The sequence below is a fragment of the Lipophrys pholis genome (genome assembly GCF_963383615.2).
Source record: "Lipophrys pholis genome assembly, chromosome: 6".
Lineage (NCBI taxonomy): Eukaryota > Metazoa > Chordata > Actinopteri > Blenniiformes > Blenniidae > Lipophrys > Lipophrys pholis.
The window spans coordinates 30,326,256-30,345,667 of NC_137629.1; the positions used below are offsets into that span (position 1 = coordinate 30,326,256).

General features: G+C 41.3%; 1 protein-coding gene across 1 annotated transcript; it reads right to left on the reverse strand.

Moving 5' to 3' along the window:
- Window positions 1-4,671: 4,671 nt before the first annotated feature.
- Window positions 4,672-9,254, reverse strand: gm2a (ganglioside GM2 activator). Its single transcript, XM_080465438.1, has 4 exons — window positions 9,022-9,254; window positions 7,842-7,994; window positions 6,880-7,062; window positions 4,672-6,777 (listed from the first exon to the last, which is right to left on the reverse strand). The coding sequence occupies exons 1-4, from the start codon at window positions 9,121-9,123 to the stop codon at window positions 6,622-6,624; spliced, it is 594 nt and encodes a 197-aa protein (XP_080321564.1). The 5' UTR covers window positions 9,124-9,254; the 3' UTR covers window positions 4,672-6,621.
- Window positions 9,255-19,412: the final 10,158 nt, after the last annotated feature.

A 19,412-nucleotide genomic window follows, 5' to 3' on the forward strand; every position in this document is an offset into this window, starting at 1 on the left:
GTGTGTGTGTGTGTGTGTGTGTGTGTGTGTGTGAGTGTGTAAAAATGATAAAAACAACTGATACAACAGATTGAAATGACATCAGACCGCCTCAACAGAATCTGCCATGTTAATGTGGAGTTAAATATGTACATAAAGTCCTGTATAACTTTAAACGGGTAACCCTCAACCTGCCTGCACAGACTTTAAGAACAATAGAGCACCCCCCCCCCCCCTGCCCCTTGCCCCAAAACACACACACACACACACACACACACACACACTGACCCACCCTGCTGCCACACTCTTACGAATAATTACTACTCTAGATGTTAATGAAAAAAAAAAATGCATTTTAACAATGGCAGCAAATCTATATACATCATGAACAATGTCTGTTTGGTTATTATTTGAGCAATAAAGCGTAGTGCCTGGTTTTCCTTTAGTATACAAATAAATTTGTATTTATGTACTTTATTTTTCAGGGGCCATGTACAAAAACCTTAATTTTCTAAATGATGCTTCGTACCAGATTTTAGCCGTAGCTAGTTTCCATCTGCAGTCACACAACATAATAATACATATTCACAAATATAACACAGTAAAAATGTTTAACATTAGCAGTAACCATTAAAATGGAACACCTGCTTTCATAGAATTCCTACAGATATTAACCATCAAAATTCAAAACCTGGATTCCTAAAAGTTTTACAAAATACATTATACAACAATACAGTGGACAATTAAAATTTACTAACGCTGACACAGCTAAAGACACCGTTAAAGGAGCCACCCACTGTTTTTCTGAGACTATAGGATCAGTCTGATAATTGATGTAAGTATATAGGCCATTTTCATTTCTCCTGTGAACTTCTCTGCTTTACTTCGGGGGGGGGGGGGGGGGGGGGGGGGCAAATTGTAGAGTCTCTATGTGTTTTAGGCCCTGTTTACACGACAATGTTTCAGGTGACAACACCATCCATCCATCCATCCATCCATCCATCCATCCATCCATCCATCCATTTTGTCCCACTTATCACAGAGGTGGTAGTCTGAGCACTGTCATCTAGATCACATTGCACCGATTAAGAACCTTTCCTGGAGGTGGTGAGCCCACAGGAAGGTGACAACACCTAATCTGTTAAAAAAAAGAAATAGGTGTGTGTTTACACTGCAGCAGCGGACACAGAGACGACGATGTAGTTACTATGCCGGGCCACAGGAGGGCGCTTTTGCTTGATTTTGTAATGAAACTACACAGACGTGCTGTGCAGAGAACAACACAATTTGAACGTGAAGAAAATGGAGAGCACCCGACATCCGTGTGGACTGATGAGGCATCGGATGCTATCAGGGGTGAGTCTCAACTATAAAACTACTGATCTGGACGATAAAACTAGAATATGGGCCGCGGGTCGTACCACTACGCGGCCGCCATGTTTGTTTACAAGTGGATGAGCAGGAGGGAGGGGGAGAGATGTGCATGCGCAGTAACTCCTCTGAGGGATTAGCAGCCGTGAAAGAATCTTCCCACCTTGGGGGAGCCGGATTAAAAACGTAGTGATACAGTGCATCCGCACACTGGTGTCGTGTAAACGGACCCCCCAAAAGTGAAGAAAGTTTCGAATTCGTTGTCGTGTAAACGGGACCTCAGAGTGCGTTTTTAATTCACCTTGGATTACTGCATGTAGGAAACCTTGGATTACTGCATGTAGGAAAATTTGAGTGTTTCATTTTGTTTTAATTGATAAGTGTGAAGTGGTGCTTTGTTCATGATTTTTTCATCTCACATTTGAACCCTTTCTTTCATTCATTTTAACCTATTCTAAGCTTTTTATATAAATGCATTATTCCTTTACAACAGTCTCTGGTTCCCGTTTATTCTGGGTCTTGTGCTTTTAATATCACCTGCTCACATTAAAGTATTACTAGCAGTACTTGACGTTGTTTTTCTCGGTTGACCCAAAATAAGATCGATGGTGCATTTCCTGTTTGTTTCGTGTAAAACCAACGACGAAAGAATGTGTAGCCGTATTATAATCTCCAGACACACTTAATTTGTAGCTTCAAGTGAAGAAATGTTTTTTATACTGCAGACGGAGGAAGCTGCAGCGTCACAACATCGCTGTGCATCGCTGTGTGTGTGTGTGTGTGTGTGTGTGTGTGTGTGTGTGTGTGTGTGTGTGTGTGTGTGTGTGTGTGTGTGTGTGTGTGTGTGTGTGTGTGTGTGTGTGTGTGTGTGTGTGTGTGTGTGAGAGAGAAGGTCAGTGGGTCTGAACGGAGGAAGATGCACAATCACAGGAAGAAGGAGTCGACCTTGAAAACACACACATACACACACACACACACACACACACACACACACACACACACACACACACACACACACACACTACTGCGCAGCCACTCAAGTTTTTTTGTATGCTGTGACATCAGCCTCTGGAATTTACAATTCAGCGTAAGAAACTTTTAGTATGTGAAGTTTTATGTAAATATTTTGATCGTCAACGACATAAGAATCATGTGACATTCGACCCTGTACTGAAATAGCAAAGTGTAGATTGTCTGGTTATCACCCACAACAACTATTATCTACCATAACAATCCCATTTTGGCATAACCATTTCCTTAATCACTGACATAACTAACTAATATTTACCGCTGCAACAATTAATTCCAGTGAGTTATCCACCAAGTGTTTGTTTACAGCAATCTGATTTACTACTGCAAATACATGCAACCCCCCCCCCCCCCCCCCCCCCCCAAAAAAAAAAACAACCAAGCAGTTTAAGAAGATGCTGTGGACAAAATAAAACTTTTACGTTAGGCATGTAGCTCGGTGATCTTGACATTTATTGTTCTTCCAATGCTGGAGAGCTGCGTCTCAGGCCTCCTCTCAGGAGTTTCACCCACACATATACACAAACTGAACGTTGTCGAACTCATAAAAGTTAAATATTAAACATATCTACAAAGGACATCACTATGTGGAATTGCTCTCATATATATTTCTTTTAAGTTCCCAAATAATGCGAGTTTCACTTTGTACACATTTTCTAAGGATCTTGTATCTGGTCTGAATGTCAAATGCATTATTACAAGTTCCAGATAAAACAGATTAAAAATGTCTAAAAAAACATTTTCTATATCTTTTCAATTTGGGAAACAGAAGCTTCAAGTCACCTCAGGTCTTAAACTTGAATATGAAGCCAGTGCAGTGAATTTTGCTGCCCTCTAGAGGACAATTCCGCAAAAACCATTAAGAATTAATATAAATCTAGCAGGTTTCGTCTTTGGCTTTCGAGTGACGATGTTCCATCGTGCAGTTTGACTCGCATTTATCAGTGTTCATTTTCATTATTGTTGGCGAGCCTCATGAATGGACATTGTTTTCAAAACGTTGCTGCTAAACGCCACAACGTTCTGGAGCGAAAAAAAAGTTTGTATTTTTATCAGCTTTTTGAAACATTTTTCACTGGCGATCGTTTCCAGACGGCAGATTATTTTCAACATGGCAGCGGAAAAGTTTAAAAACGCAAAGGCAGGAGCAGAAATTCACATCGGATGCTCTGACTTTTACTTTTTTTCTGTTTGCATGTAGTGTATTTGTGCGGTGAAGCTGAGCACACACATCCCGTCTCTTTCCTCCTTTTGTTTCTCTGCTGCTTCCTGTTAACATTCACACGTCTCAGACCAATGTCTAACGAATGTGTAGTTTCACTGCTGCTTACAGAAATAGAAAACTATGCAGAATACAACAAAAAGCCCTTCACCTTATTCGGATTATTTACTATTACCATCATTTTTGAACTTATGCATTTATTTCCCAACTTTAATTGAATGTTTTTTTCCATTATTATTATTATTATTGCCATCAAAGTCACCATTATTAAAATAAATCAACATTTTATTATTATTAATATTAATATATTACAGAAAGTCATCATTTTCCCATGGATAATTCATATAATTTTATTTAATCTTGTGTAAAGTCCTCAGGAGGTCCGGACCTCTACATATATATTACCACTGTTTTAAAAAATAATTAGTAGAATTATATATTCGTTTTACTTTTTTTTTTTCATTGAGAGGATTTTATTTTACCTTGTTTTAAAACTATTTGAAATGAAATCTGTTAACTTCGGATCTTTCAGAGCCTCACTCTGCTGCCCTCTTGTGGTGAAACACGGAAAGGCTGAGGACTTAATTAACTTTTACTGACGTTAGAACTTATTTTGTTTCCCAGCTCAGTTTGATTGAAGCTGCTTTCACACGCAAACATAAAAAATTTGTTTTTCTTGTGTGCAAATGCATTTTGCCTTCGACTTTCAAAACAAGCTTGATGTTTGCATGATTGTGTTTTTTGTGCAGTTTGCATTATTTTGACTATAAATGTAAAAAATAATATAAAAAAATTTGTTAAAATGGCTAGAAAGCTAAAACTACTAACATATTTTGCCATTATTTATACAAAGCTAGTAGTAGCACCTGTTTTTTAATATATATATATATATATATATATATATATATATATATATAGAACAGACATTCAATCAAATTGCTTGTTTTAGGAAAACATGAAGAAATGAGGAGGTTACTAAATAAAAGAGTTAGAGGAAGTGGAATTTTTTCACTTCTATGTTCTGCTTTCATTATGAACATAAATCAGGGTTTCAAATCATTTCAACCACAAGATGTTTGAATAAAACTTTATTAAAAACCGGACACTGTGGAATCAGTCACACACAGCACCGTGAACATCGTCAGTGTCAATTTAAAATAAAATTTAAAAAAAAATGGTTTTATTCTTCTCTCCTAAATATCAAACCAGGCACTTTGTATGAAAAAAAAAAAGAAAGAAAGAAAAATAATCAAAAAAAGTGAAAATTAATGACAAACTCAAGGATTGGCTCATAATCTTTTTTTTAAAAAAGGCCGAAAAAGACTAAAAAGCCACAAATAATGAATGATAATGAACCGCTCAGTCAGCTCGCTGAAGCTACATTTATTCCTTTCTTTTAAAAATGTATTTTTTATTCACATTAAAGTTGTGTGAACGCATTCAACCTTTATATATGTGCCTTGAAAAATGACAGTATGGTACAAAAATGTAGTTTTGTTGGTTATTTCTACATTTATTTGAACATTTCAAGCATGTTTTCATGTTAGTTGGAACTATTAGGACACAATTATCAAGAATAAAACAAGAAAAGGTGAAAGTTTTTCCATGTAGGTATAGTAAATGTAAACTCTATGGAAGTTCTGTTGTTTATCATACATTATTATTTCTATTGTTTCACCCCTGCTACTTTATTCTCACACATTTTTATCAGCTTCACATCACTTTTTTTTATCACATATATTCCAAATTCTCACTCTGAACATCTCACACACCATTAAGAGAATAAAACGAAGAAGGAATTCAAAAGTACAAAAGAGTGAATAAAAATCTACCGTATTTTCCAGACTATATGTTGCATCAGTCAAAAAATACGACACGGTGGAGAAGTTGCACTGGACTATAAGTTGCACTGGACTATAAGTTGCACTTATCTATAAATTAGTTTCACAAAATCTGAGACCAGGAACAGACATTTAATCTGGAAAGGCAAGTTATTTAGTCATTTGGCATGGTTTTCTGTTTGAAAATGAGCAGATTAAAGCGCTGTGACAGCAGAGGATAGGTGCTCACCAAAATACTAGCTGTGTTATACAAGTGATATTTTTTCATATATAAGTCACACCCGACCATAAGTCGCAGGACCAGCCAAAGTATGAAAAAAAGTGTGACTTATAGTCCAGAAAATACGGTACATGGGAATGAAAATCCATTGGAAAGAAATGTTGATTTGTGTGGAATCAAAACTTTCCGTCTAATTTCTGCTTTTCTACGATTTAAAAAAAAAAAAAAGAAGAAAAAATCAGCCTCGGAGGAACCCTGTTTGTAGATTTAATTGAAATCTGCTCACTCTGAAACAGTTTGCTTTTATTTTATTTAATTTTCTGTCAGAAAGCAAAAAAATGCTCGCAGTTGTTCTAGAGATAGATGGAGCAGAACGCAGTTTGTTCTTGGATGTTTACATTTCAGTTAATATCTTTAGATTAAAAAAATAAAAAAAACAACGAAAAAAAAAGTTTAGTATTTGTTTTTATACATTTGATATTTTATATATTTGTATTTATTTAGATTTCTGGCTTGTTCTTCCACGTGTAATTAGCGATGCACATGCTGGAGCTCAGAATGGTTAAATAGCTTTTAAAAAATGTTGTGAAACAGTGTGAAAGAAAATACCCTCATCTCTTTTTTCATCATCTCAGTGAGCTCGCTAATCCGCTACTAGTTAACTGTTTATTACTATTAAGAAGCTTTTTTTGTTCACAGCTTTTCTGTAGATATAAAGAGGATTTAATTTTTCTTTACCAAGAGTTGGCAGCTGTTCTAGATAGCAGACGAGCAGAAAGAATCATTAATACAAGCAGGGTTCCTCGTTTTTCATCGCTTTTGTTTACGAAGAGAAACTTCTAAAAACAAAAACAAACACTATTCATAAATCGTACCGTAATTTTAGTTTCCCCTTTAAACCTGTCCCCTATCGCTCAGGATTTAATGTGCATGCTACAAGGTGTCGGTCCTTGGGCGTCTCAGTCGGAGTGGATGGACACGGCCACCTCGAGGCAGCCCAGCTCTTTGGCTCCGCCCCCCACGACCCCCTGCACCCGGTAGTTCCCGTTGGTCAGCCAGTAGGGCAGATCCATGTAGGGCAGGTAGAAGTCAGACTGAGGCAGCGAGTACGTTCCCTGAGGAGAGACGATGTGTTCAGGGACACGTTGATCGTCAGTGTGGGGGGGGGTTAGTGTGTGTGTGTGTGTGTGTGTGCGTAGGGGGGGGGGGGGGCTCACAGATTTGAAGGGGCAGTGGCAGGGCAGCCCGTAGGAGTGCAGCGGCTCCGGACAGTCTTGACCCGGGGGGATCAGCTGGTTCAGGATGTCGCAGGCGTCCTCGTAGTGGCAGCTGCCCAGTTCCTCCAGACAGGGGACCTTCACCCAGAAACCCGCCACCTCCTTCTCCAGGGTCACGTTCACCTGGGGGGGGGGGGAGTATGGGATCAATGCCTTTCACTGTGTGTGCAGCGTAGTGTGCCCCTCCCACTTTCCTTCAAACTGCACAGGCGCAAGTAACCCCCCGCCCAGCAAACATGGCCGCCGGGTGAAGCACATTGTTGCCTTTTGTGAAACGTAACCGGGATTGCTCATATTTTCATCAATTCCCACAAATCTGTCTTTCATAGTGCTGGAAATCCCTGCACACAGTGCTGTGTGTGGTGTGTGTGTGTGTGCCGTGAGAGAGAGAGGAATACACAATCACAGAGTTTTATCTCTGCTGATGAAGTATTTTATCGGCTATTTGCTGATTGTGATCCTGAGGAGGAAGATTTCTCAGCCACGGAGTCCAGCAGGGCGGCTTTACGTGATGCACCTGAACGCATCACTCACGGCCGCCAGCTGCTGGAGCTCCGGACCACAGATAGCAGCACCAGACGAGGTCACGAAGTGCAGAAATATGACTTTTAGGGCAGGTTTTGGAGAAGCAGAGGCGCTCAAACTAGAACGTATCTACATGCGGAAGCAGAATCTGGTGGCTGAAGGCCTGTTAACCCATAAAAATCCATAAATTAGCCGCATCATTTTATATTCCGCACGGTTCAAAGCGTGTGAAAAAGGTAGCGGCTTATAGTCTGGAAATTACGGTAAATCGTACTGGTGACTGGTATCGGTGATCAGCAGCGATCGGCACATGTGATCAGAATCGGCTGCATGAAACCTAAAACATTCCCAATTTGGCGCATCGATCGAGAGCTCACAGCCAGTGGAGAGGCGAGCTCCACAGACGTGGATCCGGAGGCGGAGGCCGTGACGTCACCCGGGATGGCGACGGGGTCCGGAGAGATGGCAAGGGACTTGAGCACGGCCGGAGCGTCGGGCTGCCCACAGTTCTTCCAGTCGAAGCCCGAAACCTGCAAACGGGAAACGGAACAGCAACACTTCATGTAGGTCACTGCGAGTTAATCAGTGACTCCTCAACTCTGTTTTTAATCATGTGGAGGAAGGGAAATTCTCGCTTGTCATGTGGAGGTCGGAACCTATCATTAAACTCAAGAAATGAATTATTAGAATAATACATGAAGATTCCCATCGAGAAAGCACTAATAAACTATTTATAGAATCTTGCACCTTAATATACTTAGATATTGTATACTTGAACACATTAGAAACATTATTTCGAGTGAAAAATAAAAGCCTTCCCACCGGTATTCAAAAACAATTTATTTTCTCTTCAAAAAGAGAAAATAATTATAATTTAAGGAAACTGGGTGTCTTCGAAAGAGGTAGTGTGAGAACAAATGTTAAATCTAGATGTGTTTCTCTTCTGGGAGTCATAATATGAAATGGACTGAGCAAGGACTTAAAATTGTGTAAATCTCTTTTGTGTTTAAAAAAAAAAAAACAACATTTATATGTAAAATAATTGTTGGAATGAAATCAGAAACGATTAAGAATAATAACTTCAATTTTTATGTTCTTCCTCTTCCTGAAACAGCCCTGCTGGTTTTTGAGTGTGACTTTAGTGAGAGAGACTCAGTGATAAACGAGTCACCTTTGAGTCCACAGACGAAAACAAAAGCTGGTTATCTCAGAGGTGACAGGAGGTCACGCACATTACTCACAATTAGTTTGGGATTATTTCTATTTGGGGTGAAATTGATGGAAAAGTTAAAAAGTTCATGCTGCAGTGATATTGTATCATGAAAGTAGAGTACAGTATGTAGAAACGGGCAATGGTGATTATGGAGAATAGATCACGTGACACACGAGACTGAGTGAAAGAGGAACTGAGTGTGTGTGTGTGTGTGTGTGTGTGTGTGTGTGTGTGTGTGTGTGTGTGTGTGTGTGTGTGTGTGTGTGTGTGTGTGTGTGTGTGTGTGTGTGTGCGTGTGTGTGTGTGTGTGTGTGTGTGTGTGTGTGTGTGTGTGTGTCACTCACCTGAACTTTAGTGACTCTCTTCATTGTGGTCGAGCTGCAGCTCACCTGCATGAACACCGCGGCTAAAAGCACGCTGACCGTCACCGTGCAGCACGTCTTCATCCTCACACACACACACACACACTGGACACACACACGGGGAGAGAGACGGGAGAGAACCTCCGTTAAAAAAAAAAACAGCTTCGGCCAGTGTGACGCTCCACTTCCGTGTTTACAGTTTCTGGACACGCCTCTTCTTCTTTTTCTTCTTCTACTTTTTTTTTTATGGCGGTTGGGAAGCAACGTATTGGCGCATTACCGCCACCTATTGGTTTGGAGTGTGGCTCAAAATGGCTTAACCCTACCTCTCTAAAAAATCAAATATAAATAAATACATAGATACATAAATAACTACTAACTAATGAAGAAACTCAAACATAATCTGGTATCCCTCACTGCCTGAGAGCTGCTGTAGTATATTTGTGATTATTTCCCAACTTCCTAATCCACCTGTGTCTTGCTGTTTATGTCGATATGCCGCCATTTTGGACTTCCACGGCGGCGACAAACACGATCAGAAAACAGCAGTTAGCAGGAGTGATACATTCACTTTTAAAGGAGTCATATTATCCAGCTTTTCAACACTTTCACACGAGTCTTGTTTGTCCAAAACTGTTGTGTTGAATGCAATTTCATTATATTACTCAAATAAAGCTATCTATCTATATGAGCTGCATTCAGAATCTGCTGTGTCTGTGTGAGCTGGACTGGCTCCGCCCACACATCTTGGAAAGAGGTGGAAGTACTTCCTCGCGTGGTGCCATGTGCCAGGTGTAAACCCGGTAAATTAAACAACCAGTGAACAGGAAGCGGCGGGAGGGTCTATATGGCCGATGAGCTGCTTGTCTAGAGTGACGAGGGTCACTGACCAATCAGCAGACGGCTGGTAGCTCCTCCTTATGGAACCGTACCGAGGTGCTCGCTGTTTCAATGGAGGGGTTACCAAAAATCGTGACCGTTGCTTAACGGTTCTTTCGGTACCATCCACAATTTTTGACGGTGGAGATACATGAAAACCCGAACCGTCCCGTACCAGCACACACTGCGGGGTGGGGCTGTGGCTTTATTGTTGTGTTGGAACATTTTTATGCAATTATGTTATTTTATTGTATTAATATATTTATTTATCAGAAAATATGATGTAATTGTATTGTTCATCGTTTAGTAGTAAACTAATTGTTGAAACTTACATTGTTGTGATTATTTATCTCCTTAAGACGGCGGAAGGGGGGGGGGGCTTGCGCCCTCTATTGGCCAGAGCCGCCATTGCACCCCAGAAAGCTCATAAAACTTGTTGAGATTAGTATAAACCTTTGAGTAGATTTTCTTTTACCCAGTTGTGTTGGAATGAAACTTCCAAACTGGAAATGATGGTTGGTAGTGGAAACGTTGTGCGTAACAACGTGTACTGTAACTGCCTAATATATCCTGCAGGGGGCGATAAAGATCAGGTTTTATTTGAGCATGCAGCCTTCATACTAAAGTGAGCACAATCATTTGAAATCACAGTACTGCCGTTTAAACAGAGTGGTGAAAGTAACATCAGATGCCAGTACATTAAAAAATGATCAACTTGGATATAGAATAACTAAGTCTCGGTTTTATTAATCAGATTTAAACGCATCTTCAGTCCACAATTCATAAAACTCAAAAAAGAAGTTGAACGTACCAATATAGTAAGTATTGAAAAAGACCGTTTATAAACCTTATTTACATGATTGAACGCCACCCCCCCACCCCCATACACGCACACACACACACACACACACACACACACACACACACACACACACACACACACACACACACACACACACACACACACACACACACACACACACACACACACACACTTATTATGACTTTTATCGTATTATTTCTTTCAAAAAAGACATTAAATTAGTATTAAACAGGACAGCATCCAGATAAAATCGTTTTATTCATCAATGGACGCACATATAATGTCGGATTTACCCCTCGTCACCTGAACGCACCGTCACTCCTGATAAAAGTTGATCAATGAGACACTATAATGATTATAAAGATTGTTTTATTTCTAGCAGGTCTGGGTGGGAGGAAGGTGGGGGATGTGGGAGCAGATGTGAATCTGCACACGGTTTTGCCCCACTCTGTTAGGGGAGGGGGGTGGGGGGTGGAGGAGGGGCGCATGAGGGGCAGATGATGCTGTGAGTGAAAAGAGGAGGAGGAGGAGGAGGAGCGCACAGAGCCGCTCTCTCTCCATCCCATGCGCTCCAGAAGAAGAACCGGACCGGGACTCGAACATGCGCTCCTAATTCACCCCCCACCACCACCGCCACCCTCTTCCTCCCCTTTAAACCATTCTGCTCACGAGGAGGAGGGAAAAGTGGGATTATCTTCCTCTATTTCGCCGCCAATGCTGCCCTGCTCTTCGTCATCCTCATCGTCATCCTCATCATCATCATCGGCGCAGATGGAGGAGAGAGACGCGCACATGCACACAGAGGTAAAGCCCGAATAAAAGACAATTAAACGCGGAAACATGTCTCGTGACCTCCCCGTCGTGATGTTTGAACCGTCCGGTGTGTTCACGTGCCTCTCCGGTTCTCCGGGGCTCGTTCAGCCGGTTTATTCCGCCGGCCGGCTTCTTCCTCCTGCAGGTTATTGTAGACATGAAAGAGCCGGACCCCTCCCTAAATCCTCCAATGTGCTCCTCGCGCCGCTCCAACCCAGAGGAAGGAAACGAGCCCAGACTCATCATCGTTCTCTCTCAGATAAAAGATGGAGGGATTGGTCAATGGAGACGGTGTCAGGTTTTATTCTGCCTCATTTGATAGTCTCTCTTCACTAGTTTGTCTTCTTTCAATCTCGATGCCAGCAATTTTTTTTCTCCTTCTCAGAATATAAAATACACACCAGTGTAAAAAAAAACCCACAGTGGGAATCGAACTGCAGACCTCCAGCTGGAGTGCCATGCTTTCAGGGAACTCGTTTGCTCTTTGACCTCAAACCCTTCATTGTCACTTCCTGGTTTCTTCACACATCTTTTACCTAAAAACGATAAGTTACTAACAGCTAACGACGCGATTCACCATAAATCCAGATGTTGTGTAACGTTCGGTCTTTAGAACGTGCTCATACAGATAACAGTGCTCTTTCTCTTTGCAAAGTTTGTAGTCGTCGGGTCGATTTCTGTCCTTGATTTTTTTTTTTTTTCATCCTTTCACTTTGCTTCTTTACGGTTCTTCCGAACTAAAAATGATAAGACGTCATCACCGACCTCGTATCTGTTTCTGTTCTTTTCTGCCAATTCATACAGTCAAACAAGCAATGAATTCCACTTCTTGTTAAAGCCATTTTTCAATATAAATAACATTTATAAACGAGTCACTTGGTGTCAAGTGGCTGTCCCTACATGTCCACCTAATATTTGACCTGTCTCCTCCTGTCTGTCTTGATTCTTTCTCTCTCTTCTTCTCGTCGTTCTCTCCATCCTCACACCTGAATGACATGAACTTTGTGTAAAGGAGGTTTCAAATACACGGCAGTCAAACCACATATTAGAAACATGACATTTTCATTTTATATGACGTTCTTGTTGCGTGTCAGATTCACATCACAGCAGCACTGTGGTGTGAATCTGAGTGAAGACACTTAAACTCAAGTGCATCACTCCCAAGTTCTATGATTTATCTGTTTTATGATTCATCATCTAGTTAAAAAAAATAAAAAATACATAAAGGATTTTGTTTGTGGTTTTCTTCTGTTATATTGTAAATACTGTCAGTACACAGGTGCAAGACAACCTGTCATTTAACTAGTAGTACCTTTAGATACACTAACATAACTTACCTTCTGGCTTTCAACCACTTTGAAAAGCTTTTATCATCCCAACGAAATCTTTCTCCTTTTCCTCCTTCCTCTTCCATTTTATCTTTTGTGCCCCCAAGAGCTTTCATTTCTGCCTCTCCATCTTTAGCTCCGTCGTCAGATCACAACGGCGTTCACGATTCAAGTGAAACAACTCACGCTCCAGCACGTGCGTGTGTGTGTGTGTGTGTGTGTGTGTGTGTGTGTGTGTGTGTGTGTGTGTGTGTGTGTGTGTGTGTGTGTGTGTGTGTGTGTGTGTGTGTGTGTGTGTGTGACGCTGAAGTTCTCTGAGCTCCTCGCAGGAAGTGCGAGCTGACAGAGCGAGGCTGCAGGTAGAGCTGCACTGAGAGGAGGGAGGCACTCATTTCTGCCTGACGCCCCGTTTACACCACCGTGTTCCAAGTGACAACGCCTCGTTCCTTTAAGGCTCCGTTTACGTGACGTTTCACTTGACAGCACCTAATCCTGTAAAAAAAAAAAAAGGAGGGGGGGGGGGTGTGTACACTGCAGCAGCAGACACACTCCTCCACTCCTGCAGTAACACTTCGTACCACCAGAGGGTACAGTGAGTCACTAACAATTCTGATGATTTTCTCATATAATTTTTTATTTTTGACATTTGAGTCACAAAAGATCCTCCATGAAATCTGAGTTTAGCTGTATGTAATCATCTTGATTATGTCCTGATTATTGATACTTTCAAATGCTAATTTTCTAGATTATAGAACATTATAATCCATGTCACTGATATTTTAAAAGGTCATAGTCCAGATTCTTATTACTTGGACAGATTTGAATCAATTTTATTATAAATTATGAATTTTGAATATAATTATGAATACATTTGAAGAACCCAACCCATATTATTAATAGTATACAAGGCTTTAATTCATAATATTGAAATATTAGATGGCTATAATCCAGATTACCAATATTCTTGAAAGCTAAAATCCAGGGTAATGATACTATGTAAAGCTCTAGTGCAGATTACAGATACTATAGTATAAGGATGTAATACAGATTACCGAGGCTATGGAAGCTGTAATCCATTTTATTGATACTCCCAAAGGCTATAGTCCAAATTTAAATATTTTGAGACATTTGATTGGGATTATGCGTCGATTGACGGGATATTGATCTAGATATGGATTTGTAGTGATGCTGTCGGACGTCTTTCATGTTGATGTCAGGAGGACTGAGACAGCTCAGGATTAATAAGGCCCCCTCCTCCAGGAAACAGGAATTCATAGAAATGGTAACAATCACCAGCTTACAATCGTCCATCTTCTTTCCCGCTCAGTCCGTTTGAGGTCGCGGTGGCAGTATTGAGAGCTCCTCGCTCTTCTAGCAGCTGGATAAAAAAGCAGAAGACGTTTCTGTCTGATCTTGAAATGCAGACGGCGGTAAAAAGTTCTGTTCTCTCATGGCCGGAGTGTTTCATAACAGAAGTTCCGATCACTTCCTGTCTTTTCAGCCTAAATGTGCTGTAATGGACTCACGGAAGCAAACAAACGTCAATAGATCCACTTCAAAAACAAAGGAGCATCCAAGTTTTACTGAATTACTTCCATTAGTGCACCATTCAGGGAAGGTCTACTTGAAAAATATAACGTTTTATGTTTAATGGTAAATAGATCGTTTGGATAAGAAAGCATTGAATACATAAAAAAAGAATAAAAGTGGTGACATGGGATTATAGTAAATAATGTCTGTCTGTGTCTCGCAGCTTCAAGCTGTTTGTAGTCCTACAACTGCTACCCTCCATGTTTGTAGTCCTCCAGCTGTGTGCTATCCTCCGTGTTTGTAGTCCTCCAGCTGTGTGCTATCCTCCATGTTTGTAGTCCTACAACTGCTATCCTCCATGTTTGTAGTCCTGCAGCTGCACCCTTTTCTCCATGATATAAGTATCTATGAAAAATATTACGGAACTTTGCACATTTGATCTCCTGTTGTTGTGAGAAACTACTGTTAGTGAAAGAAATTACTGTAAATCCTGCAATTTGTTTACTGCTATTAGCCTATTTTAGATGGTTTTCTTTTAGAAGAAAGTAATCTTTGATGAAATTAGAGGTTACTTGTGTCTCCTCCGAGGTATCAGGCTCTATGTGTGTGTTTTGTGGTAAAAGCGGTGTGTGTGTGTGTGTGTGTGTATGTGTTTATGTGTATGTGCGCGCCTGCATGAATGTACGGCGCTGACCTGGTTTTTTCGGTCTGTAGTGGAAGCTGATCTCCTGTCTCTGTGTCCTGCAGTGCAGCCGGCTGACGGAGGAGAGGGATGAGGCTGAGAGGCAGCTCAAACACATCAAGAGAGGTGAGTCCTGCTCACCTCCTCCTCTTCTTCCTCGCACCTCTTCATCGTCACAGAAACCAGGTGTTGTTCACACTCCTCTCACTCAAACACGAAGCTAACGTTGACAATTGAAGATGAATTTCCAGGCGTCATTTCAGTTTTTAGGGACCTGAACTGTGTATCAGATCTGGATGTGAACACACTGAGAATCACTGGTCCAATACTTTTGGTGGGGTACTGAAGGTGTTCCGCAAGGCCATGCGAGCTCAGTACGACTTCACTCACAGTTAAGCCTGATTCATACTCCATACGCAAACAATACGCGAAGTCTCCGAGTTGTCGCAAACCACCTCCAACAGATTTTAACTACGTGTTGGACGTGGCACAAAACGCTAGGGGAAGTATGTAGACCACCAAGGCTATGATCGGTCCGCTCCACTACGTCATGGGTCATGTTAAAAAACTGGGTCCTAAGGTTAAGGTTCCCCGATGCTAAAACTTACAGCGTCGCCGCTGATCTCAAATGGCTCATTATGACTAGAAAATAAACACGGCCTACAAAATTTTGTGTGGTTTTGTAACCGATCCTACGCTCCTGTGGTGAACCATTTTGCGTTTCGTACAACCTCGACGAAGAACTTCCAGGGCTGAAGGGACTGCGTAAACACGCCACCTAATGCGTAGTGTGACGCAGTAGTATAAATCAGCTTTTACCATTAAGCTGTTAGTTTGTAAGTTTGCGTAACAACCCGTCTTTACTCTCACAAGTGACATTGTGGTGTTAGGAGACTGGCTCACAACCAATGGTTTGTTTCTTTACTCACATTTAACCGCTTTTGTTGAAGCCTATTGTTACATGAATACATATATGTATGTCATATAATAAAGGCAAATTATCTTTTGCATGAATAACAACAATAGTACACATTATTGACTAGTTTCTACCTTATTTGTAAATGATATACAGGAATATTTAGCAATTTCAAAAACTGACACAATATAATAGCAATATACCGTATTTACTGTAATATTGAATTGAACTCAATAAATTCAATAAATATATTTTTTAATTAACATCTGTTTTCATGACAGATATTCCTCGTGTCTTATACGTATTTCAGCTCCTTTGATGGTCATAAAGGCAATACATTTGTTTATTTATAAAGTATCATGTTGTTTCTTTTTTGCTCCTAAACAGGTGGAAATCAATTCCGGAAAAAAATATTTGTACTTTTGAAGTATCACACATTGAAATTCATCAGATTTGAAGTTTCAGGCTCTGACATCATCGCTGACACAATAGCCCCGCCTCCAGCCTGTCAGCTGACTCCCCCCCCCCCCCCCCCTCTGTTAACACCTGCCCTCCTCACCTGTTCATGTCACCTACACCTCGTCCTCTGACCTCTGATTCGGTGTGTCCATGTTTCCATGGCGACCGTCATTTTATAACAATTTGTTTACCTCTTAAAAGAGCCGAAAGTTGTTCTGGGATTTAGAAACTGTGCTGCTGCCTCCGCCATGCCGGTCCTCAGAGGTAAGAGAGCACCCAGCTTTTATTATTGATCTAATCAACTAAAAAAACTTGCTTTCCTGTTGGTAAAAAGTTTTTTTTTTAGTGCAGAAATATTTCACGCTCTATCAGAACTGCAGAAGAAATGGTAAATATCAAACAAATCCAAGATCAGGAGACAATGAATAGGTGATAGGGAAAGAAAGGAAAGACACATACTGTCATGATGTGATCTTCTACAATGGGATTGGTGGTTTACTCAATGAAGTCACGGTGTAATGATATCAAATTGTTGATTAATATCTCAAAGTGGGATTACAGTAAGAAGAAAAAGTCAGAAAGTTGCCAACAGCAGCGAACCTGAAGGCTGACTGGTGTGTGTGTGTGTGTGTGTGTGTGTGTGTGTGTGTGTGTGTGTGTGTGTGTGTGTGTGTGTGTGTGTGTGTGTGTGTGTGTGTGTGTGTGTGTGTGTGTGTGTGCGGAGTCAGCAGGAAGGTCTCATCACTCCATAGCTCCACTCTTTCATTCATTCACTCATTTATTCATCCAGAAGGTCCCCAGAGACGACCGCGGCCGCTTCCGTCATGTTATTCCCATCTATTATTCACAAAATGAATAATACAGCAGCAGGAGCAGTGTGTGTGTGTGTGTGTGTGTGGGGGGGGGGGGGGGGCATCTCAAATTTGATGATGTGCTATTCTTAATTTTGTGACTATACATTTATCGCTAGACTTTGGCATTTACAAAACTATTCAAAGATTTAACTTAGTAATTGTTAATTTTCTTGTTAATTAAAATCACTTCTCTTCCTGTTGAACTCACTTTTACTCTTTTATCTCCTGAGGATAAACGCTTTTCACTTAAGTAATCTCCAGACTTTATCCACCATCGTTTAGTAGGGGTAATATTTTTTGTTACTGATATCCTGCTGAAAATACCAATAAATATCAATTAGCTTCAGCTTCATGTCGCAACTAACACTTTAGAATGCATATTTTATGAACGTGGTTTGGTTATTGGATGAACACAAATGACTAAAAGTGTTTATCATGATATTTTTAGAGGCTGTGGTGGCTCATTATTCTAATTTACCAGCTGAGTGGGTCATTTTCCCCCCGGAGCACAATTTAATGCGCGCACATGTAAACAGGAAGTGGCGGAGTCGGGTCACGTTACGCGCATTGTGTTCTCCCACCTGGTTTCACCAGGAGGTCAGAAGACTGCTTCAGAACATTTGAAAGGATTGTTTAAAGAAGATTTAGTTGTATGCGGAGGTTTCTTCATGTCGTCGGAAACAGGCGGGGCGGCTGTCTCACTCTATGTAATTTCTGTTACGTCTGAAAGGAGCAGCCAAATTGTTAGTTTAAACCCAACATCTGTGAGAAAAAAACAGAAAAGAAACCCCAACAACCATGCAATGGAGAATCTGAGCAATAAAAATGAATAAACCGGGGTAAGAGCAGCGAGCTGCACCAAAAGCTTCAAATGTGCATTCCACTGTCCTCCATCAGTAGCTGCAGGCGAGCTGCGACACTGCTCCGCCTCTCACACTCCACAGCCTGCAGCTGGCTTTTCTGCAGCCTAGTTACTCACTCTACTGTACGCAGATAAAAGCCTGTGGCCGTTCTTCAACCTGCATTCAAGTGCTGCTAGAAATCCTGTGATTACACTGCAGAGGGCTCACAAAGGACCAACAAGCTGCTGCTGCTGCTGCTGCTGCTGCTGCTGTGACCGGGTCACTGGTGTTTACCGTCAAAGTGCTGACATCACGCCGCATGCCAGGTTTCGAGGGGGCACCAGCAACACGCCTGCCACACATCCGTTCGTCTTCATGAGACTGTAAATGAACAATTAGTCCACCTCGTCATCACAACAGTGATCTCAAGTTAGGACCTGACAGCTGTCGACTCTGTCTGTAGTCTTATTTTCATTAGCAAGTACGAAAGGTGGCGCTATGACTGTGGATGGACATTAACATATGAATGTGTTGAGGGCGGCACTGAGACGACGTGAAGTTGTAGAGCAGAGTTACACTTCACTTCCTGTTTCATGGCGAACCAGCAGATATTCATTAGAGCACAATGGCCACGCCCTTTGACATTTTGAGATATTTTCATCAGGAAGGTCTGTTTTGTATACTGGTCAAAATTTCAGGTCTCGAGGACTTAACGCCTCGAGGGCTTTGACCAACCTTGTGAAGCTCTCAGGGACCTGGAAGAAGTGGAAAGCCTCCCACATCACCTCATTCAGGACGAACCCAAATGAGTTTGCCAGGTCAAGGAACACAACGTAGAGATTTGTCTTAGCCTTCTGGGCAGTCTGAATCTGATGTCAGGTGACATTGGCATGTTCCACACAGCCGGAGAAGTCTCTTATTCCTGCTCTTTGCACTGTTATGTCAATGAAATTGTTACTCTGCAAGAACGGTGAGAGCTTTTGGGCCACAACACCAAAGGATATCTTTCCCTCCACATTTAGCAGGTTGATCTGGCGAAGCTGATTTATGGTAGAGGGGATTTCTTCTTTGGGGATTATTTTTCCCATGACTGTCATCAGTCTCCAGAGGTACCATAGAATACCTGGGCTGTTCTTATACAGCATGTAAGGGATGTCATTTGGTCATTTTAACTGTATTAACCATCTCGCTCCATGAGGGGGGCTTTGTATCCAACCGGTGCTGAGGCGGGCGGATTGGTGGCGTGT